At 37.9% G+C, this 27,104-nt stretch overlaps 1 protein-coding gene across 6 annotated transcripts in view; it reads right to left on the bottom strand.

The window, feature by feature from the left end:
* Positions 1 to 27,104, bottom strand: part of GRM5 (glutamate metabotropic receptor 5) — a 285,898-nt gene that overhangs the window by 153,441 nt on the left and 105,353 nt on the right. For all 6 annotated transcript variants that reach the window (XM_054835043.1, XM_054835006.1, XM_054834996.1 and 3 more), the window contains one exon: positions 3,841 to 4,090. In XM_054835043.1, the coding sequence (XP_054691018.1) occupies positions 3,841 to 4,090 (250 nt within the window). The remainder of the gene's footprint in view (positions 1 to 3,840; positions 4,091 to 27,104) is intronic.

Raw genomic sequence — 27,104 nt, 5'->3', positions numbered from 1 at the left:
GTGTCCATATCCCAATTAAGTTGAATAACAGTTAGGTTAAAATAACCTTTTTTTCACACTTGAAAGTCAGCACACTCACCTTTTTATGTGAGGTTAAGTCCAGTTCCTCAAGGTGCATGAGGTAAATATTTGCTGAGCATTTAAATTGTTTTCCATGATTCAAAAAGCTCTGGAATGCTACAATTACTAATGACTTGCCATCTTTCATCTCTGTCGCAGGCAGGCAATGCAATTTCAGGAACTGCATAGTACGTCAACAGTGGAGTGTTTATTGAAGGATATCTTTTCTCCTCCCCTTGGGGCTCTACAGGATGATTTATTTGATACGTACTCTCCCTGGCCACTCCATTTTCTGTTTATCTGAGCATAAAACAGGTGATATGAGAAATTCATGCCCTCAAAAAATCTCAGTATTTTTGCAATTGGAAATATTAGAGGTAAACCCAAATCAGAAATGGAAAAAAAAAAAAAAAAAAAAGCTAAGAGGAAGTGGAAATGTTGATTTCTTGTGGTTTTCCATAGGACTGCTCTGTGGCTTTGGGACTTTAGTTCTTTCTGTGCATTTGAAAATAAAATAAAATAAAATACTTCTCCACAAAACAAGAGGGAAGAAAAAATGCATTTGTGGGGTAACAAGTATCCATTAGTAGATGAAGTTTTCCATGTAAGAAATGTATTCCACCGTATTTCAGTGACAGGCATTCTCCCTACACTTGGAGTGTCTTTTTATAACCTTCTCAGTTAAATGGGCAGCCCAGAGCAACTCCAGGATCAGAGCATGAATGAAGGTATAAATCTTATCCTAGTCTATTTTCCTGCATAGCTTCACAAGAGAAATTAGTTGCCTTCTTTTATTTCAGATGTAGCTCTTTCTCCTTTGAGTGCTCTGAACCATCTGTTCTTTTCAAAATCTTGCTAAAAGCCTTTTTCCCATATATAAATGCTGCACAAAAAAGTTCCCAAAATAATCTGCTTGTAGGATCTGGGTTTGTCCTGGTGTCATATCCATCCCAGGTCAGTGCCTTAGGCTATTCTCCATGGAACCACCCAATCAGCCTAGCTCTGGTCCAACAGTTAAATATTCATAACCAACAGAGCCAAACAGCTGAAACCAAGAGAGCACACAGCACATCAAGGTTCTGGAAAACGGAGCTGTAAACCCCTACAGGAACTCAGGCCATCGATGGACAATGACAGTATTGTCTTGCATCTCATCTACATGAAGAAGCCTTCCTGCAGGTTCCCTGCTTTCTCTTTCACTTTTTTCTTTGGGCTCTGCTGAGAAGCCTTGAGATTACATCACAGCAGAAGGAGAACATTTTTGTGGGAATGAACATTTTTGTGGATAACTGCTCCACAACATCCCACACTGCACATGAGTCTTGCTGCTCTGCAGGCACATAAAACAGTCCACTCTCCTGACTAAAGGGGACTCAAAGCCAAACTAAAGCCCTAAAGTCCTCAGTGGGCAAAACTAATTGTTTTCCTTACGGTTATAGCTGGTTTTAAAACTAAATCTGAACCAAACCTATTGAAAGGAGATGGGAGACTCCTAGATTCTTGGGATTTCCCAAGTGCAGAGCCATTTGTAGACAGAATACATCACTCCAGCTGTCCTCAGCTGTCTGATGCAGCCATAGAAATGCTTTACTTGGGTAAAGGTAAGTGCAATTAGTTTACATCTGTCCCCAGAAGCTACTGGCTGGGGACAGGTCAACCTATGTCTCAGAAGCCACTTCTTAGCCATTACCTTGGATTCTCTGTTAATAAATAGAAAGGATAGAAAAAAATCTTTACACTTCTCTTTTTCTTTCTTTGTAAACACTTCCAGTTCATGCTACAGTTTTCACAATAAATTGTACTGTACTGCCACAGGCATGGACACACATAAATTGGTCCAGTAGAAATAAGGATTTTTGGTTTAACTTCAGTTTACAGTTGAGACTTCTGAGAGAAGCTATCACTTTCAATTTACTGAATGACAGTCATATACAGAATAACAACTTTCTTGTAATTAGGCATGACAGCTACCACTGCAGCTAGAAGCAGGTATTTTTCACTGAAAAAAGCAAATTCTCTCTAGACCTTATTTTTTTGAAGAGCTAAACTGTATTGCTCCATTCTTATTCACAATCAACAGTTCCTGAAGTTCTTATAAAAGTATCTCAGAGGGTTAAATATAGCACTGTTGTATATAAAAAAATCCCATTCAAAATGAAGCATGTTTTGGAATCTGGAGTAGTTAAGGGTCAACATTTTTTTAAAATGATGCTTACATGCTTCTAAATTTGGGTGTTGTTGCAGAGAATTGGCAACTTCTTGCGTTTAGGATAAAAGAAGACAGCAAAAGTCATGTGGCACCAGATTCAGTTAGAGTTAGCGGAGGTGGCATTTGCTCTGCTTTAAGCAACTGTCAAGTAGTCTTTTCCACCTAAGGTAGTCATCAAGGGAGTCTTTGTACAAGGTCTTTTCTAGAACATGATTTCTCTGAGCTACTTGAAATGTCCACATTACAAACAAGGGACTAAAGAAGGACCTATTTTTCTCCATTAACTATAGAGAGAAGCGTGATGGCTAGCCCACATGGAAGCATCTAAATTGTAGATATCTAAAAATGTTTAGGTGAATCACACCCTGAGGACTATAATCCCTTTGGGTGTTAGTCTAGAGAAGGATCAAGATAATCCATGGAAGAGACTACAGATAAAATGTATTTGAAAGGAAGGGCAGACAAAGTTGCCATAAGAGAGAAATAATTAAGAATTTCACATCTGAAATTGTAAATGTAGGCTGATGTCAAAGAGTAAGGGCAGAGGCAGAAGTGTGCGGTGTTGTCTGTTTGCTTTCCCCTTTGCCCAAAGGGGAGCTGTGTGCCATAGGGCAGACTTGGAATAGAGGCTGGTGTCCTACCAGTGGGACGGTCTCAATGTCCCAGCTTCCAAGACAGCTGGGCAGAGTTGCAGTCCATACATGGCTCCCTGAGGGTCTCACCAGGACATCTGATTTCACTGACACCATTTTATTTGTGTTCCTGTAGAGTTCATTCTTGGGACAGCATCAGGTCATCCTTCTAATAATGCACTGGAAAGGCAGCAGGTCACATTAGCTGACTCCTGGTATGCTCCATTTTGTGGTCAATACACCATTTTTCTCATCTCATTTAGGGTCCACTTGTTGAATATGTGGCAAATACAAAGATCCCATTAGGTTTCCATCAATAGCTTTTACTTCTCTGCTTACTATCCCAGAGTCTTTTCCTGCTTGGTGAACACATGAGAATAAGTTTTCCTTTCTCCCTTTGGTGGTTAGGGAAGAAACCACTAATATCATTAAGCTCCACATAAGAGAAAGGATTACCTACATATTGCCTTTAGGAAGTAGGCACAGATCAGCACATTGCTTCAGGAAGAAAACGTGATGGTTAAAAAACTTTGTTTTGGGAAGATCTATTTCATGTCCACCCAGAGACCATATCAGCAGTTCTTAACAGCGTTACTCAGATGAGGCATAGCTTCAGGCTCTCTACAAACAGGATGCATTTTAAACTGCAGTGAACAAAATAGATGATAGAAATAAATGTTTGTGTGCCAGCCTTCCCCTACACAATGCTATTAAGACTGGCCAAGTAGCTTTGTGTTTGCCTGGCATGTCATGAGAATGATGCATGTCTTTGCAGAGTACGTACCACTATGACATGGCTGACGTTACTTTCTATCTTTTAGATATAAGCGTGTATAGGAGAGACCATGAGTATGTGTTTTATGTATGCTTGACTGAACTGTCTTATTTTTTTGCCCTACTCAGAAAAGAGGCTGGCTATAAATGCATGGTGTTACTCACCTGCCCAGCAGCAAAAATTCTCCAGCGAGTCCCAGGCGCCTCATAGCCATTAAGAGCCCTCTCACAGTCATGCCTTCACAGAAGCAGGCAACCACTCTTGCCTTGGGCAGGTGGCTCCGAAGCTTTCGCAGCAGCTTGTCAAAGCTCTGCTCTCCAGCATTGCTATAGATCTTGTAGGAATGTGCGATGCAGATCCCTTCCTTGGCCGCCATGTCTTTGAAAGCTTCCATTCCACTTTCACCATAGTTTCCTAAATACAAACAGAAACACATATGCATATATTAAAATTTGCAGAAGCTTTTCTTGCTTTGGAAACAGCAAATATTTTAAAGAATATGTAACATATCTGCACAGAGAGTCAGTGTACCAATCTTAACAAAATTACATTAAGATTTTAATTAATCTATTTTTTTGAGTAAAGATCAACAAATTTTTCTAGAAACCTCACTTCTGTTCAGGAGCCTGCATCTCTGCTGAAACCAAAGGCTGTTAGGTACCTCAATAGCTGTGAGGGTCTGGTCCACAATGTGTACAACGATGTATGTATAAATTGCAATCTCTTCTGATTCTCTTAAGTTGACTGAATGTGGTCAAGTGTTCTGGGGTTTACTTCAGAAAATTGAAAAATATATGTTCAGAATAAACTTTTAGGTGTAATATTTTAAATATAAGCAAAACAAAACAGTGACTCATAACAACACGACTTTGTTCATAACGCAATCAGAAAAGCAACAAATTTTTAATTACACCAAAAGGTAAAACTTATTCTGTGGAAGAAAGAATTTGTGGAGAATGAGTGGCAAAATTGAGGATTAGCATTGCAGGGATCACAAGATCACAGATGAACTAAATGTACTTCTGTGTTGTTGGGTTTTTTAGATTAAATGTCTATCAACTCAACAGGTTTCTTTCAATCTATTCTTCCCCTACAGGATAAACTGGCAATAAATATTAACAGACAGATACATTTATTTTTCTTTATTCTGTTTCGCCATAGAAAATTTCTTCATTGCCAGGCCTACATAAAAGTCACAGTGCTTAAACAGTGGGTGTACTGATACCACTGACAATCATCCTGACCAGGATTGTCTCTCTGGTTCCCTGTGCTCCTCCATCTGGCTGTCTAAATCTGTTTCATGTCTCATTTAAATCAGAAGGCCTTTGAGGCAGGATATCTTTCTCCAAAATACTGCCTTAATTCCCCAGTAATACTCCACAGAAACGCAGTCAGTAAATTAATAAGACTGAGAGCGTTAAAATAATGCTGTTGCAAGGAACTGCTGATCCTTCACTTATTTCTGTTTGTTTGGAAATGGAAGACTCTGTAAGGAAGATGCTTTCTTTTACCAGCCTAGTTACAAGTGTATAAGAGTACTGACAGTGAAAATGCATGTGAAGCAGGGAGAATCAGACAACTGGATTTGGACTGTCATCTGTTTTTGTGACCTCAGACATTGGAGCCATCAAGCATTCAGTTTGCCCCCCTGAGGAGGTGTCCCTATCGCTCCGTGCGAGTTTAGAGGCAGTATTACACTCAGCACTGTACATGAATGTGCAAAACAGTTTTCGGTTTGAAGATCTTACCATCTAAATAGCCAAAAGAGACAAAGAGCAGAAGAGAGGAAATACCATTATCTTCATTTCACATCAGGAATGAATCACTAAGACCTTGAAATTTCCAAATGGTACTCAGCCAGAATGGCAACCTGAATGCAGACCTCCTTAGCTAATATGACTTTCATTTTCCTCCCTGCTGTGATTAGGCCTGATGGAAACTCCATTACTATGCAAATTGTTTCTGGACAAAATGTCGTAGGATTTTTAAACTCAGTTGTTGCAATGCTTCCTGGGAGTTGTAAATCAGGTGCCCAGTGCTTCCCCATGTGTCATGCTCTTAGGGCAAACTGCGTTTCCTGTGATACATGAGCATCAAGTGATTCCTGTGAGATGCTGAAGCAGTTCAACTAGAGGTCGAAAACGTGGTGCCTCATAAAAGATGTATTATAGCCTCCAAAGTCAGTCTGAAAGAAAAATGGGGGTCAGTCACATTTAACTCCCACTGGGCCCTGAGGCCATCTAAAATAAAATTAAGTTGTTCGACAGGAAATACACTACTTTGTTTAAACCTATTCTCATTTAGGTCAATCGGGATCAACATTAAATGTTCTGCTTCACTTTTCCTAAGAGAAAATGAAAAGGAAAAAAACGACTTATCAAACTTTGCCATAGAAGATGAAAGTTTGAGGGAAAGCTGTTCCATACTATATCTCAAAGAGACTGAAATTCTGAAGACTTCATTTTCTGTCAGAAAACTGTCAATGGAAAATTCCCTGCCAAGTCTAACTGACTTACAGAATTGGATCTCTACAATGTTCCAGATATTGCACTCTTTGTTTGAAAGTGTTATAAACATACAAACTGTTACCCTGAGGCTTGCTATAAAGCTGAGAATAAGTTTAATTACAGTACTGAAAAATAGTAGGTCTTGCAATGAACACGAAGTGCAGTAACTATTTTCCAGTCGAATAAAGGTTGCTCTGGCAAAAATGCCATGGTCTCATCATGTATCAAGACATTTTGGGAAACCATACAGGAAGGAATATGTCATCCAAAATGAGAGGAAACATGTTAAGCTACCAAGGCCGCTTAGCAAAGTGTTACGTTCTTAACATTTGGAAAAAAAACATGCTAGCAGTGTAAATCTGAAAGTAACTGAGTTCTCCAACTGGGAAAACTATAGCTGTATGGCATGAGCCCAAGGGAGATTTGATGAAAACAGAAAGAAGCTTTGCTTCAAGACGCTCATACAAATACACCAGTGGAGCTCTTGTCATGATCATTGCTGATTAAACTCTACTTAATTAATTATTCATAGTGAATTCCCCTGTTGTGCAAGAGGTTTGATGAGGTATGTATATTTAATTTGAGCTATACTGTGGGGATAATGAACACTCCTTGATGGAAAAAGAAAATCTTTTCTGCTAAACTCCTTTGCACCACATATTAAGATTAATTTCTTCTGGGCTATGTCTCTTTCCATGTAAAACCTGTATGTGTATGAAGGTACATATGTAGCACTGAGGGAATGGGAGTGGGAAACTGGGAGAGTATCATTACATCATTTCTTGGGGATGAGATGTGAGGTTCATAGTGGAAGAGCATCTCCATGCTTTCTGAATGCAACTGAGCTCCTCATGGACATTTGATTCTTGAACTGTGACATATCAGTAGTAGTACTACCAAAACTGCCACAGCAAGAGCATGTTTCCATTGACAGCGCAGATCCCACAGTTCAACCAGGTCTATGACACAAGGAGAAGGATACGGGGACTTTAGGGCTTGCACACATGGATGGAGAAGGCGAGGACTTACACAGCCTGACTCTGAGAAGGAGCTAGTACTTTTACTTCCAAGTGAAAATTAATTCAGAACCCCTAAGCTGGAACCAAAGCAACATCTTCTGAGTCCCCTGTGATGAAAGCTGCCTATGTCCTGGTAATCTAGCCATGTATCTATCTGGTTTCCATTTCTAAATTTAAAGAAAATTCCTAAGGAAAAGTTTAACAGAAGGGAGGGATTGATTTACTTTTGCTTGTCTAGTTCCAGTTCAGCAGAAAAGACTCAGCAAAGAACACAAGCTGTAGCTGAAGTATGGTCGATTTATGTTCAGCTACTCCTCCCCCAACAAACTCCATCTCCATTTCAGTGTTTGGAAGTCGGCACCTCTATATTGTGACTGGTTCTGCTGGAGGAGGTATCGCAATTTGTTATTGGATGTTCATCTCCTATTGAAAGTTTGTCTGTCAGCGGTGTCATCAGAGCTGCTAGCTGATGATGGCTTTTGTAAATATGTCCTATACTCATGGCAACAACTGGCAGCTCGGTTCTTTTAAAATGCCAGCCTGAATCCTGCATGTTGCCTACCTGAACGCCTGGCCCTAAGCCCAGTTCAAAAGCTATTCCCATATGTCTCTGCATGTTTAAAAAAAAAAAAAAATCGATTACATCATCATGCAAAAGACTTATCCCTGCTTCAGAACTGGAATTTTGTTCAAAACGCAAGCATATGCATCCCCACCAACAGTCTAACTATAACAATCTGTTAGTTCCACTTTCAATGAATCAGTACTAGAAACTATTAAGAAGCTTAAAAAGAACAGATTGTGCTTTTTTCCAGATGAAGCTTAATATAGTACAGTACATAATAATACTTCAATCTGATAGAAAAGGGTCAGGCAAACTGCAGGCTGCTCTTGCTGCTCCTCCTGCCCAACAATTGAGCCAATTAAACTATGTAAGCATAAACTGTTAAAATCTTATCTGCATTGTGCAGAAAAACAAAAAGGGTTTTAATCTTAAAATGATGAACAAAGTACATTGACATCTGCTCTCTCACACCAAAGGTTATCAATATGAGATAAAATGTCCCTGCAGCCAAATGGAATGATGAACTACCTTTTCTCTTGCCCAAGGAACTTTGAATACAAGAGCTTTTTTATGATTAGCTGCACATGCAAATTGTTATCAGGTAACTGTTTGGTTTATAACAGAGTTTCAGTGAACACGGATGAGAATCAGCCTTTAGGAGAGATTTAAGATGTAAAATTGCTTCTGGCAGGATGCAGTGAAAATTCACAAAGTAAAAGAAGAGAAGGCTCAAGTGAAATTGAAGAAATGCATTATGTCATTCATTTAGCTAGTAATAATCCTGCCTATCACAGAATATATTTATTTAAGCAAAGTGCTAGTATCATTTTTATAGACAAGGAAAAGCAAAACACAGAATAATATTCTATGCTGTATCTGAGCCACAGAAAAGAAGCCAAGTCAGGTTAAAATTCTCAGTAGATGTTTGAAGCAATACAGGGAATATAGAGTGACATTTTTTACTAGCTTTCATTGATATCAATAGGATGAACTTTGCCAGAAATACCTAAAATAATCTACGTAGGTATAATTTTGAAAATGCATGTGGGAGTAATAGAAGATATTTATAAAAGGCAACATGTTGGTTGATTACCAGGATGATCTTCCTGAAAGCCAAGGATATGGGGGTGTAGAACAATTTCCCAAATGGAAACATCAGTGGTCTCTTTGACTGTTACAATTCAAACTGATCATGGCAAAACACCAGTAGTACCTACAGCTACTGGTACCAACTAGATATTGTCCATTTGCCATGACCGTATGAGCCTTTGAAAGTTTCATCACTACTAAGAACAGGAACATAATACCAAATCTTTTGAGCAGCTACAGCAACCACATGCCACTGATATAACATGATGAAAATCACAGTCTTCCTGGTACAGTTATGTCTGCAAATAGAGCAGGACAATAGAACATTATTTCATTCTAAAGGGTACAAATCAAATGAAATCAAATCACATGTGCCTGAAATTCTGGAGTTGTGTATGTGTGCTAAAAAAGAAAAGAAAAATAACCTGTTTAAATTTGATCAAAATATATTTTATTGAAAAGATTTTTAAATGGGATTTCAGTTTCTATTTTAAGTATACATGTATAAACCAATAAAAAATAAAATAAAAAGGTAATTTTGAAAGCAGCCCATTAAAAATACCTTAAATGAGTATAGTTCTTCAAAATATATTCTGCTTAAGTATCTCTTAAGTATCTCCAGCCAGACCTTTTCCTTAATAATCACTCAGAAACTGGGCTGTTCCACTTCAATTATCTTGACTGCTAGATAGCAACTTCAAGGCCTTTAAAATCTTTCCTCATAAGATATTCAATCTGAAAGTCTGACTTTTATGGAAATATATATATATGTGTACACACACACACACATTTGTAAGGACACTACTCTTTTTTATAAACTAAACTTCAACATTCAGAATACAAGTAGCCAGATGCTGCTCTGGTGAAAGGACACTGACTGGACTTTCTTCAGCATGATGCCACACTGTATCTCCACCTCCATGCCTCATTTGGAGCCACACATTGAAACAGCTGCTATGAAGCTTCTTCATAGGGCCACTGGAGAACCATGGCACAACATAGTATGTAGTCAAGATGGAAGACCTCCTGATGAAAATATGGCCTGTTCTATGCAATTAGTTTTCACACAAGCATTGTTTTCCTGTGAGGTTATACTCTTTGACAGGAGTTGTCAAGAAGGTTTACCTTTTGCTCCTCACACAGAACCAAGTGATCATGTTGAGGGAAAGTTTCTCCAAAGAAATGACTAGTCAAGCAAAGCACCCAGGCAATGCTGACTGGACTTGGAAAGGTATCAGAGAACTAGAAAACAGCAAAGGAGCAGCACGGGGCAAAAATTCCCTCAGAATTCCTCAGCACGGGGCAAAAATTCCATCCTTAAAATTGCTATACCAGTGTGCTGGTTTTAGCTGGGAGTTGATATTATTCATAGTAGCTAGTATGGGACTGTGTTTTGGATTTTCTGCTGAAAGCAGTATTGATAATTCATAGCATCAAAGAATCATAGAATGATTTGGGTTGGGAGGGATCTCAAAGATCATCTAGTTCCAACCTCCCTGCTATGGGCAGGGACACCCTCCACTAGACCAGGTTGCCCAAAGCCCCATCCAACCTGGCCTTGAACACTTCCAGGGATGGGGCATCCACAGCTTCTCTGGGCAACCTGTTCCAGTGCCTCACCACCCTCACAGTAAAGATTTTCTTCCTAAGATCTGATTTAAATTGACCCTCTTTTAGTTTAAATCCATTACCTACACTCCCTGATAAACAGTCCCTCACCAGCTTTCTTATGAGCCCCCTTTAAATATTGAAAGGCCTCAATTAGGTCTCCCCGGAGCCTTCTTTTCTCCAGGCTGAACAACCCCAACTCTCTCAGCCTGTCATCATAGCAGAGGTGCTCCAGCCCTCTGATCAGCTTTGTGGCCTCCTCTGGACTCTCTCCAACAGCTCCATGTCTGTCTTGTATTGGGGACCCCAGAGCTGGATGCAGTACTGCAGGTGGGGTCTCACAAGAGCAGAGTAGAGGGTGAGAATCCCCTCCCTCGACCTGCTGGTCATGATTTCAGGGATGTTTTAGTGACTGCTGAGCAGTGCTTATGCAGACCCAAGGCCTTTTCTGCTCCTCACCCCACCCCACCAGCGAGTAGGCTGGGGGTGCACAAGGAGTTGGGAGGTGACACAGCTGGGACAGCTGACCCCAACTGACCAAAGGGATATTCCATACGATATAACGTCATGCTTAGCATATAAAGCTGAAGGAAGAAGAAGGAGTTTGGAGTGATGGCATTTGTCTTCCTAAGTAAAGGTTAAGCATGAAGGAGCTCTGCTTTCCTGGAGATGGCTGAACACCTGCCTGCCCATAGGAAGTGGTGAATGAGTTCCTTGGTTTGCTTTGCTTGTGTGCACAGCTTTTGCTTTATCTGTTAAACTGTCTTTATTGCAATGTATGAGTTTTCCCACTTTCATTCTTCGGATTTTCCCCCGCATCCCACCAGGAAGGGAGTGAGCGAGATGCTGTGTAGCGCTCAGACGCCAGCTGGGGTTAAACCACAACAACCTGCCTTCCTTAAGCACAGAGAATCTCAGAGTGATTCAGAGTACATGATCTAGCAGCTAAGGCCTTATAAGGGACATAAAACACTGATGACTGCAATTAGGACTCTTTACTTAGCTACATATATGATCATGGAGACCTCATACATCTGTTTCCTCGGATGTTCATCTTTTCTATTCAAACTGAAAGCTCTTCGAGCAGTACTTATCAGGGTCTAAGTGTTCATAAAACTCAGACCCAAAAGGATTGCCTATGTCACTGGTGGCTTAATAGCTGAAGACAGTACAAGATGTGTCGATATAAAGAATCATTAGTTACCATGACATCATATTTGCTATGAACTTAATTTCCTTTTCTGTGAACAGCTTTTGAGATTTTCAGTTTTGTACATTTGTGGACAAGAAATGTTTTCATAATCTCAAAAATATTAACCAACCAAAACCCCCCACTTCTCATCCTCTTAAATTTCAGTTCAGTCTGATTGAAATAATTTGTTGAAATGATCTTATAATATTTAATTCAGATATTGACCATTTTGTCATTTCATATAAGTCTCATATCACCTTCTACAATGTAAAATAAAACTGAAGTATGTATTCTGAATCAGGAAACTAGTTTATTTTTGCTTAAAAATAATTAACTGTAATATTTTGACATTTAAAAATAAATTCAACATGTTTACTTAAGAAATTAATTAAGCTCTTTTCTGTGAGGTTTTTACATTTCAGTTACTAGGTATTTTCTGACTCGAAGTTTTCATTTAAAGGTTTTTTTAACAAGCTCCATTTATTAGATCTTTATTTAAATAAATAATGCTTAAATTATTTTAGTGAGGTAATATACAATATACACAAAACATAACTGTACTTAATTAAATTAAAAGTATCTGTTCATTACCTCCTCATCTGAGAGAGCTCAAAAGTATCAGTTTGATAGCTAAGCTTCTATTCCTTTCTCATCTCCTCTTGGCTATTTTGAAATAATAAATTCATTCCTCCTAAGAAAATGACGACCTAGTTTCGCAGTTTAATGCACCTTCACTTCTGTTTATTTTTAAATTATCACTTCATAACTTTAAAAGAAAGCCTCATTTAAGCATTGCTGCTCTGTGAGAACAGGGCACGGTCTGGACGCAGCCTTTTCTGAAGGCTTCCTTTGATCCATCCTGCTAACTGGCATGACTGCAGCTTTGTGGCCTTGTCCACTGAGCAATGTTTGAAGTCCTCCGTGATGATAATGTCTGCTAAAGGATTTTAAGCTTGACAGCTTTTGCAGAAACATGCTGCCATCTCTGACTGCTCTCCTTGCTTTCAGACTGGAGAGATTAAAAATTTTCTGTAGCTTCTGTTTGTGAAATAGCTTTTTCTGTCTACCTCACTCCAAGACATTTCCCTTAGACATTTCCTGTATCATTTCATCATTTCATTTCAAAATGAAATCATTAATGAAAGCACAGTTCCTAGCGGACTCCAGGGATACTCTATCTTTTCTTTCATTTCCATTTAGGATTATACTTTTCATTTTTTGTTTGGTTTTCAGATAGAAATGAGGACACATGAGACTGACAGTATTAGACTGCAGGCTGTTCCTTTCAGGAGACAAATGCTGTGCCAGAAAGGAGAGGGCTTCGCAGTGGGAGCACTTCGGTCTGTGATCCTGTGTCCTTCGTTGTGGGCGTAGTGAATTCCCAAGGAATGCAGCTGCCTGAGGTTTCTTCACTGGTATTTGGATCCAGTCCCAGTTCTGGCTTAGGATATTAATTATTGTATTTCTCAAAAGAGTTGGTCCCTTCTACAAGTGAACAACATCACACTTCTGTATGTTCACAACCTGCAATATACCTTCATGTAATTTTAATTCTTAACTGTGATATGGTTTGTAATTGGTCTTTCCTAAAGTACGCTTGATGTCCTACTCTGCTGCTGCGGTAGATAAGCACTACCAGAAGTCACCCAGCAAAAAGAAGCATAATTCAGGGATTAAATAGACTCTGAAAGCCTTCAATTAATCTTCTGAGTTTTCTGGGAAGTGCCTCTCTTTCTCCCCTATCTTCTCGTATGTGAAATGAAGGTAAAAACTTTTTCCTGAGAGCAGTGCTGTGAGAATAAATGTGTTACAGATTGAGAGATACTCAGATAACTGCAGTAATGAGGGCCATATTTATGTTGAAAAGACTGAATGAAACCCGATAGTTTTGCCTGACAAAACCTCACATTTGCTTAGTTGTAGCAATATCCACATAGTGTTTATCATATCAACAATCACTCTGTATGTCTAACATCTCTTTTAATAATAACACCTAATCTTTTCCACAGTAATTGTAGATGATAGCAAGGCTACTCAAAAGAGAGCACTTTAATTTCACTTCAACTGATTGTGCACTTTCTTATTCAGCACGTTCATTTGGGACAAGAGTGGATTTCGTGACTCCCCAGTCTGAACTCTGAGACCAGCGAGGTCTATCAGGAATCCATGAATATTTGGAATAGTAACTGGAAGGCAGATCTATGACTGCATTTCTCAGGAGTGCTTGTCAAAAGAGTTTGAAGGGGATAATATGAAGTTTCTCGGGGCATATTAATCATTCTTAAAGTGTACTGTGTAGGATGAGAAGGCCTATACTGTGTGACTAACTACTTTCTTGGAGATAGGAACATGTTGCATAATTGTTTCCTCTTGATGGATAACAAAGTTTGCATCTTAGAAGAATATTTGAAAAATGCATTTGAATATATTAAGGATACAGGTGGGTTTTGAATTGTAACTTCAGAGGGTATTACCAAGTAGGACACTACCATCCCCATCTTTTGGATGCAGAAACTGAAGAAGGAAAAGATAGTAATAGACCAGAGTTGGAGACAAGAATATGATCTGAATTTCAGACTAAGCTGCCCCAGGGCAAAAGTATAGTTAATTATTAAATAATTACAGAATATTTTTTGTATTCTCATTGTCTCTTTACAATGGTGGAGATTTCAGGGTTACCTTGGACAATCTGTCCCAAGCCAAAGTAGTCTTTTCATGAGTTTTCCTTCCCTAGTTCTTAACCTGTTCTTCTATATTCTCTTTCAATTTAAGTCTATTATATCTTGTCCTATCAAATATGAGAATAGCTTCTCAAATTGATGTTTTCAGAATTCCTTAAAAGTTTTGAAGACAATCACTATGTGTCCACTTAATTATCTTTTTTCTTTTTTTTTAAGACTAAAAAAGTCTAGTTTTAATCTGATCATCCTGTTTTATACAGTTATTTTCATATTTCTGTGGTTTTTGTGTGGTTGATCTTCAATTAGTTCATATTGTCCATCCAGGATGATGTGCAGTTTTTGTGAAGATATGGTACTTTTCCATCTTGTAGCTGGCCTGAGCAGGGTAGAATTGAAAGACTATTTCATATCTCTGAAACATATTACCTCTTTGTATAGTTTCAGCATGATATTTACCTTTTTTAACAATGGAATGACACTCTTGACTCAAGTTTAGCTTGTGATCCATTTTAATCTTCTAGGTCTTGTTTTCCGCAGAACTGCTTCTCAGTCGATCATTCCTCATCCAGTATTTAAGCAGCAGATTATTGTGTTCTAGGAGCAGCTTTATCCAGCATGATACTGTTTACAGATTTAATAACCATACTATGTTTATCATAATTCAAATCAGTGTTGGAAATACCAATTAAAAATGGATTCAAGGCAGATCTCTAAGACCATTGAGCTTATCTCTCCTGATGGAAAGCTAACAAGTGATGGCAAAATGATCAGAGGACCTGAAACTCTTTTTGACTGTGAGATGCTCAAGTACAGAGATGATAGCCTCCTCTGATGTGCTTAACATTGTCATCTATCATATTTAGCCTCTTCCTTAATGATCTGAAGAGGGAGTAAACAGTGTTAATGAAACTTGCAAATGACATTGAATTGGACGTTGTTGAGGATGCTAGCCAGGATACAGAAACATTGCAAAGGTTTCTAAAGATATTATTGACTTGGCTAGAAATTTGGGAAAGAAATGGGCTCATCTTGTCATACTTGAACTAAAAATTCTGGACTGGGTGTAAGGATAGGAACAAATACAATAGAGAATGCAGAAAGAAAATAAGGCATAATTGTGCAATGAGACACGATTAAGCAAACACGCAAGCGACATGTCTTTCTGTATTTTGTTTCATCGTTTTTTAATTGTTAGCTTAGACTTTGGAAAAAAAAAATTGATTTCTCTCACCCTAAACTGTTTGCAAGAAAGTTCATTTTTCTGAATGTTTTTCATATTAAAAAAAAATAAAGCTAATTATTTGACCTTTATTCCCCAAACTGTCACTCATGTTCTCTCATTAGGATCCTCAGAAAATATGTTGGAAATGTAATCTCAGTTGCCTCTGACTGAGGAGTATCTTCCGTTGTGGCTGGCCTATGTAACATGTCAACACATAATATGGGATGGGTTCTCTTAATCTTTCCTGGTGGTACTTGCCCTTTTTTTTTTAAAAAAAATTATGTTTTTGCTTTGCTTCTGTGTATAGTTGATCGACAATGCTGACTTTTGTGATCCAGTAATTTCCCCAGCACATTTTCTGGACTGATTTTATAAACAAAACTTTCAACTTTACACATGTAGGCTCTTGTCAGCTACAGAATATGAGACAGTAAGATGTTCACTCACAGAATGCCAGAAGTTTTCATAGAAGTTGATATGTTAAATATTATAGGAATGAAAATTCAGGGCATGAAAACCCATCTGTTTCCTTGAACAATAAGATACAAATGCAAATATTTTAAATATACAAATCACTTGGAAAACAATTGTGGTAGCTGCTATAGAAAAAAGAAAAATAAAATTTGCAAGCTTAAAATTAATATTAAATAAATCATAAAATACATGGAAAGGGTCTTAAAAGATCTGAATTAAGGACTACATTTTACTTGAATGCTTGTGTGGTGTATAGCTTGATAAGATCAATGCAGGAGTAGTCACAAGTACTAGATCTAGAATAACAATAATGTCATCACTGGCAATAGTACTTCAAGCAAGAAAATGGGAAAAGTAAAGGACACCACTTAAATAATTTGTAAACTGCCTCTAAAGTGCCTAAATTGAACAATTCTTAAGAAACAATGGCTATACTTTTTACTATATATTAACTTTTATATATTTTTTAATGAGAAAAGTTTATCTCAGAAATGTCAGCCTGTCTCATATTGACTCATTTCCTTTAGACCAAAATAATAGAATATAGATTTTATTGTGCACTATAATATATGATACATATTGCAGGTAACTTTATTTTGTGTTGTACAAGGCAAAATATGTTTCCATATAGCTGAAATCAGATATGTTATAATAAAGTACAAATTAACCAAAACAATCAAAATGATCCCATAAAATCAAAACACTCCTGTAATGCTGAAGTAAAACATTTAAATGGTTTGTAGTCGTCTTCTTTAGAGAATTGCCATTTTTTAAGGAATTAAAAAATTTTTACTTTTTCCTTCAGAGCTGGAACTTTGATTCCCATCAATGTCTGAAGCTAATTTTTATCTTTATTCCAGAACAGACATGTATTTTTAAAAAGACTAGAAAGATATCTAATGTTATATCCCTTTTAGAGGTATACCCAAAGGTCACAATTAGGTCTAAAAGACTGAGACAGGAGACTTTCCCTGTGTGTTTTTATGAATGAATCTGAAAACTAAACCTGCCTGAACTTAATTTAATTTGAGCTATAACTAAGGAGCACATGGAAAGAGGAGGAAGGGAACAGACTGAGATATCTCTGTCCATATATAAACCTTCCTCAGATCTTCCTTTTTGATTTTTACCTTTTCAAAACTACTAACTCACAAGGCTCTTGTGAATCTCATAGACCTGTTTAAACACCTGATACTGAATTTGGTGACAGTGTTCATCAACAATGAAGCGTTTCATTATAAAATGCCTTTTATAAAAATCCCAGGAGGACAGAGAAAAGAAAGAAAATAAAAAATAATAGAAGAACAAACCAAATCAAACCAGCCTTAGTCTCTGTAATTTTTTTTTTTAAGTACTCATACAAAGAAATGACAGAGTTCTTCAGGCTTTCAGCCCCAGGTTAGATTTCATCTATGGTCCCTATCAGGTGCAGGGCTCAGGGCTGACTGGGGAAGTCAAAAAGTTCTGTTCACCCCATGTACACTCGGCACATTGTATTGATTTCAGATAGTAATGGAGATCATAAAAATCAAGCCACACTACAGAAGCAATCAATTCTCAGAATAGTCTGACCATGGTGCATGGTAACAGACAGTGCTCATATGAGGCAATAACCAAAGAAAACTTCTCAAAAGTACACAAGTGGCACAGATATGTAACAGAGAAGAGAGAAGGAAAGAGGGAGACAGAAAGGGGATGGGGGGGAGGAATTTTTTACTAATTACTTTGCTGATAAAGCAATGTTGTGTTAAGTATTTATATCCTTCAACTGTGTATCTTTAATTACTATTATTATGAATACAACTAGTACTAAATATTGCTTGGAGACCCAAGCTAAGATCTTGGCCTCGCCATGTTAAGCATGACACAAAGACAGGGGAAGAGAGTTCCTTTTCTAAAATAGGTAATTCTAACTAGACAAAAAATGCAAAGAATAGGAATGGAAATAAAGTCACATGAAATAAAAGGACTTGCAAAATGTCAGACAACTGGTTATTTATAAAGGAAGGACAGACAGATTGTCATCCGCAGTACTTGCTAGTTGGGATCTTAACCCTCTTAGTTGAGATCTTAACAGTCAACCTCCTGGGCGCTGTTTGTGTTCCTTCTATAGCAAATGGAGTGGAAGCAGCAGCTGCAGAGGGTGATACATCTACCTATCTTACACACCTTTTTTTCTGGATGAGGTGACTAGAGTTGCAGCACGTGTAATTCGGTTTGATTAGTTGCCTTATTTTCAGATATCCAAAAAATCCCACCCAAAATTCACTAAATCATAGAATCATGGAATGGTCTGGGTTGGAGGGGACCTTCAAAGATCATCCAGTCCAACCCTTCTGCCTTGGACAGGAACATCTTTCACTAGATCAGGTTGCTAAAAATCCTACCCAACTTGACCCTGAACACTTCCAATGATGAGACATCCTCAGCTTCTCTAGGAAACCTGTTCCAGTGTCTCACCATGCTCATAGCAAAGAATTTCTTCCTTATGTTCAATCTCAACCTACCCTCTTCCAGTTTAAAACCATTGTCCCTTTTCCAGTCACTAAAGTCCTTGGTACAAAGTGTCTTTCCATCTTTATTCTACATTGAAAGGCTGCAATAAGGTCTCCCTGGAGCCTTCTCTTCTCCAGGCTGAACAACCCCAACTCTCTCAGCATTTCTTCATAGCAGGGGTGCTCCAACCCTCTGATCATCGTGGCCCTCCTGCCCCAACAGGTCAATGTCTTTCTTGTGATGAGGACCCCAGAGCTGCACACAATACTCCAGATGGGGTCTCACCAGAGTGGAGTAGAGGGGCAGAATCACCTCCCTTGACCTGCTGGCCACACTTCTTGTGATGCAGCCCATGATATGGTTGGCTTTCTGGGCTGGAAGTGCACATTGCCAGCTCATGCCCAATTCTTCATCCATCAGTATCTCCAAGTCCTTCTATAAAAATGTTTTTCAACATGAGGGGACTAAGTCTTTAGCTTATGGTTTTTCCTCTAGAATCAGACAGGGCTGTGCTCCTAACAAAATGAAAGACCATCAGCAAATGAGTTTAAGTACACCACAATCCAGAACTTCTCACCCTGCAGTCAGGGAATTCTCCTAAATTATGAGTGATATAAGGTTTACATCTCCTTGGGAAGAGAAGAGGGGACTGAAGCCCAGATCTGCTGCTCACCAGTTGAGTACCTTGACCACTGAACCACTGAGTGAATTTGGAATACCTCTTCCTTTCTCATTTCTTAATCTAATTCCAAGAAAATCTTCCTTCCCTCTCCTCACAGGGGAAAACTTCTTGATTTGCAATGTATTTTTGCACCAAATATGCAATGTGGTTTTGGACCAGAAAAAGATTGTTTCTCACGCTTAAAAATAAATTTCCAGCTCTAGTGAGAGCTTCATCAAGGAAATTATTTATTCTCCCAATTAAGGGTAGGAAACTGAGCCAGAGGACAAATCCAGTACTAGGTTTAGGAAATTTTAGACTATTAGGTTCCAGTGAAAGAACTGGGTTATGTAGAAAATCTTTGCTTATTTTGGGAAACCTCTCCTCCCATGTTTCTGTGAGCTTGCTTGGTTCAACTGGCTGATTGTGTGGTAGGAGAAATTAAAAAAAAAAAAAAAAATCTTTCTAAGCATATTTTGTAAACATAGGTGATAGACTATCTCATTTTAGACTGCTCAGTACCAGCTCTGAAGATTTAATGGGTTTATTATGGAGTGGCTGGTATCCTTTTCACTACTGAAGTTATAGCCAAAACCATTTTTAATCAAATTTTGATAACTTGTTTAAGCCAAATGAAAAACAAATATTCAAACTAGAAGTCATTTAAGAGTTATTAGTGGCAAACAGAATTTGTTTGAATAATTTTAAGTGAATTGGAATCCTTTGCGAACTATTTGTACTAGGCATACTTGGTTTTCTAAGGACTTTTTTTATCCATTTTAGCCAAATGTAATCACAATTACTATTAAAATTTAAAACATAAATAGATTGTATTGTCCCTGCCCAACTCCAATAAGCTGCAGTGTTATTTTTTAACCAGTGCACTGTTCATTGAGTACACAATGATAAGTTATTTAAATATAAAAATAAAAAGAATATTAGGTCAGTCGTCACGTCTGTCTTGAATTGTGAAGACAGGATATTATATGAGAAATCACCATTATTTGATAAGCGTGTTGCTTATTTTTGACCAAATTTGATAGGGAGTATATCAGACCAGATTTTCCCAAGTTCATGTCAACAGAGAGAGCTTTCAGCTGAGGGTATTCTCATCTACTAGGATTTCAATGCTATGTGAAACTTGTGCAAGCATTTAGTGCAAAGATGAATTTTTCATTACTGATGTTTGATTTGAAATATTGTTGAAATACAGAGACCACTCGACCAGTAATTTGCAAAAATTAGAACAAAGACATCAATTCTTTTTGGGTATGCAATTTCGTCACAGTAGCCCTTCCAACAGTAAGGAAATACATTTCTTATTCTTCAACCACTATTAAGTAATCGAACAACCACTATTGACTAGTTGGACCATTGGTAGATATTATTGAATCCTTCATTATTGTAAACCGATGACTCTTCCAGACTAGTTATTTTTAGTTTTAAGTAGCTAGATCAAAAATTATCCTCTTGTTTCAGTATGATTTAGGTGCCTGTTGCCTTCATAGTCTTTTACATCCATGCGTCTGGATCCTAAGCCTCAGTTAAACATTTCTCCCTTCAAGTGACTCCATCATTACAAAACCAATTGTAGATTATGTTATGCAGTTTAAACAAAGCTTCACCATAAAGGCAAAGAAAGGCAGCACCTCCATATTTGAGGTGCCTAACAGAATTTCACCCTGTATCCTTCCCTTGAGTCAGTTACATCTGAAGTTACATCATTTTCCATTCTTACTCGAGAACATTAAAAAACTCCATTGCCTTCCATTGCAATTTGCCACTGTAGTTATTCATCCTCTGTCTTAAACAGATAATTCTCCAATAGCTTTTACATTGTCCTCATAATAAATGAGTATTTGTCTTGTCAAATTCAAAGAAATACTAGTTAAAAACCAGGTCATTTCTTGGCATAAACTTCTCTGATTTTTCAGAGCTCTTTGCTCTTTTAATTGTCTCATCAATGTAATGGTGTGTTTGCTTAAAAAAGGCCATAACAGTGTTGAATGTTGATGTTATGAAATGTATTAGCATTTCAAACTGAGCAGACTGAGCCACTGAACACACCACAGCTGACTGCTCAAATGGTACAAGGACTAATGGACCACAATGAGCAGGTATCACAGCATGTTAATCTCAGTGTAAAATAGATTTGAGTTTAAGTAATGATGCTCCCACTTGGACCAGATTCCAACATTAGTGCAAAAAGCAGCAAGCTTTCTGATCTAGTGCCAGGTCGTCAGGCACTGCCTTGAACAGATGCTCCCTATGGAATTTATTGTATGAAAGAAGGAACACCAGTTAATCTGATTTACAAGGTTATGCATAATATTTCTGCACCACAGATTTCCAATTTGTTATAAGCAAACAGCTTTAATTCTCCAATAAATACATTTGAGAAGATTTGCACTGGGCTTTGTTGGTATGTATAGGAAGAGCTGCTTTGCATAGCTCCCTATTCCCATAGCATGTGAAGTGATTTGTAATTCTGAAAAGTACATTAATAATGTGGGTAATTTTAACCAAAGGCTGCAATAAGCTGTATAAATTAGGTTCATAAGTAAAAATAACGTTAACAAGGCTGGCAGGTGGAAAACTTCTGCAGTGATGACTGCTGGCCTCCAAATGATTGTCCCTACGTGTTTTCATCTGTGAGTGAACTCATGCATGTTTGTTAGCTTATCATTGCTATTTATTGCAGTATTAATGACACTTTTTTTGCTTTCGGGTATGGTTCCTGCATAAAGCTCAATGATGTTATGTTGATTTCCTCTCAGTATAAGCAGTTTAAGGTAGCAAATCCTGATTGAAGTTCTGCAAACAAAATAGACCTGTCTTTACTGGTTTTGTTTGTGGGACGTGAAAGAAAAAAATGAAATTCTACATTTGGTATTTTTTTTCTTTTTCACCAGTGCACTATGTGTTTTATCAGATTTATGTGAGAATCCGCTAATATTTTTGTTATGCCCATTTTGCCTACAATACATTATTATGTGACAATACTCTGTTCTGAAATCAAAGTCTGACTTTTTTCAATGTCCTCTCTCCTTTTGGAAAGATTATATATTTAAACTTTCCCATGAAATTTCCAAGCTGATTTCCAGCATCTGAAGGTTTCAAAGAGAAAATGACCTGCTGTGATCAGCTTGTTGTCGTCTTTCATAACAAAAGCCATAGATATTTTTGTTTCCACAAAATCATTTGTATTTGGTTAAAAAAGAATTCTTCAGAATTCTTTTTGAGAGCAGCAAACATACAGGGAGTTATTGTTTTCTCTAAAGTCTAATAAAATCAATTTACTAGTAAGGTCTACAACTCAAAATCATGTCTCTAACTGGATGTTCAGGTAATAACCAGGGGAGTGTCTGCTACAGTGTCTTGCTGTAGCTTCTTGCGAAGTTGTGCAATACGCCATCATTTGACCATGACACGGTGAGTCCTCACCTTTCTCTATGGTGCAGAACCTGGGCTAATGACTGTGGGGAGACAGCAAAGTGCCTCCACCATTCTGAGCTACTGCAGAAAATAACCATGTAATACTCAGCAACTAAGTACCAGGGGAATAACGAGGGGACAAACTGGGATTTTAGGGCTTTGAGGAAGATTTTATTTTGTGTCTGTGGAAAGTGTGCTCCGTATCATCTATTGCAACTGGAACTTGATTAGTGTTCAGAGAATCCAAAGTGACACTATTCACTTTTTCCACACTCTTTGTTGTCATTCACAGCTGCTTTGTTATTATCTGCTTCACTGTAATGCGCAGAAGCCAGGATCAAAGGATCATGATCCATTGTACTAATCACTGTGAATACAAATGAATGACATTTTCAGTCTCAAAGTGTTCAAAATATAATACAACAGGAAGATGTAATACTTGAAACAAGTGAAAAACAGTGGCAGATTGGAGAAGCAAAATAATAACAGAAAGAAATAATATATTTTGCATAGAAGTCAGAATTTCTACTACAGATTTCCCCTCTGAAAATAGAAAAGGATAAGGCCACCGTGTGCCAGCAGGTGGACTGAAAAGCAAAATAAGATGCAGTTGCTGCCTTGAAGATGTGCTTCCCGTCTGAACAGTGTGTTGTGCTACTACTTAATAACTGTTCTGCTTACTTCCACTGCTCAGTTTAAAAAGTACTTCTTACAGCCAGAAGAAGGTAGTCATGAAGGATATCCAGTGGCATTACTATCAAACATGAGTATTCTGTCTTCATCTCATTCTTCACCCAGTCCTGCTTCAGAAACATGCCTTCCATAAGTTTTTGTTCCTCAGCCATCCCTACTTATCCCTGAAACTTCTTAAACTTAAAAAACTCCTCCTTCCCTTCTGCTCCCCACAAACAAAACAAATCCCCACATACAAAATAAACCTCTGATCATGTCTTCCATGAAGTCCAAGGGGAATGTGATTTTCCTGTGGGTATGGACTGAACCTGATTTTTGCTTTGTTCCCTGTACTGCTATGGAAAGCCTGAGGAATTCAGGGAAATCACTGAACTTTCTGTATTCTACATGAACACTGCCTGTCAAGAGTTTAAATACATGGAAGCCAGGTAATGAAAAGTGGAAGAAGTTGACCAAATTACTGGAGCTTTTACTTGATACCTGTGGTGTTGGGAGGAAAGGAAGAGAGCACATCCAAACCAGTTGTCCTGAGGCAAATAAATAGCACACTTTATGTAGTGCCTTGAGCGGGAGGAACTGCCTTCAGCCACCCCGGCTCATCGGCTTCCTGTAGTACCAGAAATAACGACACCTTTGTAACCTGCTGAGCTAGGGTCCACCTCTTGTAACTTCAGATGTTTATATTGTAGACATTTGGTTAGATGAATGCCAGCTCCGAAGGCATCACAGTGTCTTGCTCTTCCTGTCTCTCCTCCTGTCCTTGACTTGAGATCCAAGTTTTACTATTCACTTTTTTATTAACATTAGCATTAATAATGCAGCTTCCAGAGTCTAGTCCGCACAGAGGAATTGAGTTGAGGCACTCCAAACTATCACTTCTGTGGGCCATAAAAAAGCTCATTTTAATTCTGAGTAAACTACAAACACAATCAGTCCCATGAGGACTTGCATCTTCATTCAGGTTGAAAAGCTAATGGAGTTTTGGTCCAACTTCATTTTATTTAATGTTCCTCAAGAACTTTTGGTCCTTACTGATGCTGATATGAGCATCAACAGAACTCTACAAGGAAACGCAATAAAGCTAAGTAAAATTATCAGAATAAAATTAGAATACTCTTGAAATGAAACAAGAATAACTCAAACTGATAGACAAAAAAAAATAACACCCAGAAACAGGGGAACTGAACTAATTAAACCATGAAGAAAACAATACTAAATCTATTTCCCCAAATTGATAATAATTAGTAGTAATAACTTTCACTTATATTGAATGAGTCACCCAAGCATCTCTAAGTGCTAGTTAAAAATGAATGTTAATTTTTCCTCATGCTCAATGCTTTGGAACCTGAGACACAATATGATTAAGTAAACGCTTCAAATTCTTTCTCTAAGCTATTGACAGAATACAGAAACTGTCACAGTCCATTGCTTCCCAGATCTTTGCTCTGATCTGCTGTCTGTCAGGGCTTTACTGAAAATTGGAGAAATCTTTGAGGATGATCATGCACACAAGCTACATAAATGTAGCATCAAGGCCAGTGCAGCATAGTATTTTGTATTTTTAGCAGGTATGAAGTGCTGTGTGAAGTCCTAATTAAGCAGGAAACCCTTTCCTCTCCAACTCGGCTGCCCTATGGCTTTGTGTGAAGTAAAGGTCTAGTCATTAATATGCATCAGAGAAGTTGGAGTTAGGCAAAAATGGAGGGGCATGTGGTTATTCTAGTCACATAGCACCATGAAAAGCAAAGGGCAGCATTATGATTTCAGAAAACTGAAGATAATCACCACTTAATTTCTGTTCATTATTCAGGTGAGACACAGCTGGCCCTCAAGGGCCATTCCAAAATATCAATTACAATAAGCCTTAAATAATTAATCAATCAATCAGCTATATAATGCATATGAAACTAAGCTGTTTTGCAGTACAACAGAGGAAAAAAGATATGCCTGAAGAACAGCCCAAGGGCTAACCTAACAGGAACTGCTGCAAACACACACTTCAGTATGCACTTTCTAGCTCAGTACTTGCTTTAGGAAGAGAAAAGCATTATCTGACCAGAGAGATGATTTGAAAGTAGCCTTGTAGACAGAACCCTTGACACTAATTTTCTTTTTTTATTATTGTTATTTTTTTGTCTTGAGATTTGGCCCCATTTAGACACAAAACTAATGCCAGTGAAATACCTCCCTTCCTTAAGTATCAATTAAAGCAAAAAGTGGCTTTGGAACATTTGAGTCTCTGTTGTATCATGTTAATGGTAAAACTCTTGCTTAAAAAAATTGGGAGACTGAGTCATAGCTGTGAGGTGGAAATGAGGCAGCTAACCTTAGCCTCTTTAAAAATTTCCCCTCGGAGTGGGTCCTATTTTTGAGCACAAATTAATATATATGGAAACCTAGTCAATTTGACGACAACGGGAAGACCTAACTGGCTAATAAACATTTTGTAGTATTTGGCAATAACCATAGAAAGGCTGAGAGAGTTGGGATTGTTCAGCCTGGATAGGAGAAGGCTCCAGGGAGACCTTATTGTGGCCTTTCAATATATAAAAGGGGCTTATAGAAAGACAGAGAGGAACTGTAGTGACAGGGGAAAGGGCAATGGTTTTAAACTGAAAGAGCGCAGGTTGAGATTGAACATAAGGAAGACATTCTTTACTATGAGCATGGTGAGACACTGGAACAGGTTTCCCAGAGAAGCTGAGGATGTCTCATCATTGGAAGTGTTCAGGGTCAAGTTGGGTAGGATTTTTGGCAACCTGACCTAGTGAAATATGTCCCTACTCATGGCAGGGGGTTGGACAAGATGATCCTTGAAGGTCCCCTCCAACCCAGACCATTCCATGATTCTATGATTGTATCAATTTAAGTGATTAGCCCCTAGGCACCTAACTGAAACAGAACTACTCAAACCCAAAGAGAAATACAGTCACTATTTTGTATTGCTTAATGCTCCAATTTCTTTACTTATTCCATTACAAAAACCTGAATTATGTTGAAAAATTGTCTGTTATGATCAGCTAACATACCACTCATATGACAGTCTAACAGTTCATCACATAACTGGAATTTAATCATTTGTAGTAATTCAAATAATAGTTGTCTTAAAATTTTAACTAGCTCAATCTTTTTCCTTATGCACTACCTTCAATTCTCTGTTCTTCACATAATGCGCCAGAGTTTCAGTACACGTGGAATAGAAATTGGAACTAGAATATTCACTTTAAATTCTACATTTTTGCTCTGTTACAGTGTGCAGATCAGTAACTACCCCGAGGTTTAGCTAATTGAATAGTCTGTGAGAAAGTACTGGACATGACACGAAAAATTGCCAGATGTGACAGAAAACAATGTGAGAAGCTGTCAGAAGTCATAGATAGACTCCATTAACCTACCAAATGTCTCAAAATGGCTGACTATTTTCACTACGAGTTCTTCTAAAAAACCACCTGGTTTCAGGGAAGATGCTGTATATCACGTTTGAACTACTTACCTAGTATACAAACCAGTTTTAAAAATCATTGTCATCTTTCAACATACCATTATACTTTGTAAAATTCAAGGTTGTTATACTTTTAATGTAATCCTATGGTTTAATCTGAACATACCAGAGCACTCTAAAATTATTAATAAAACCACAAGTACCAGAAGTAACTGATAGCCATAAACCAAATAAACACAATTATGGAATATTTTCCTGGATTTTGACAGGTAAACTGAGGGAAAAAAAACCCCTTTCTAAGAATTCTGATGTGACAAAAATTCCTGTTTCAGTTCATGGTGCTG

This window comes from Grus americana, chromosome 1 (genome assembly GCF_028858705.1).
Source record: "Grus americana isolate bGruAme1 chromosome 1, bGruAme1.mat, whole genome shotgun sequence".
In the NCBI taxonomy this organism is placed as follows: Eukaryota; Metazoa; Chordata; class Aves; order Gruiformes; family Gruidae; genus Grus; species Grus americana.
This window is presented reverse-complemented; position numbering and strand designations above follow the sequence as displayed.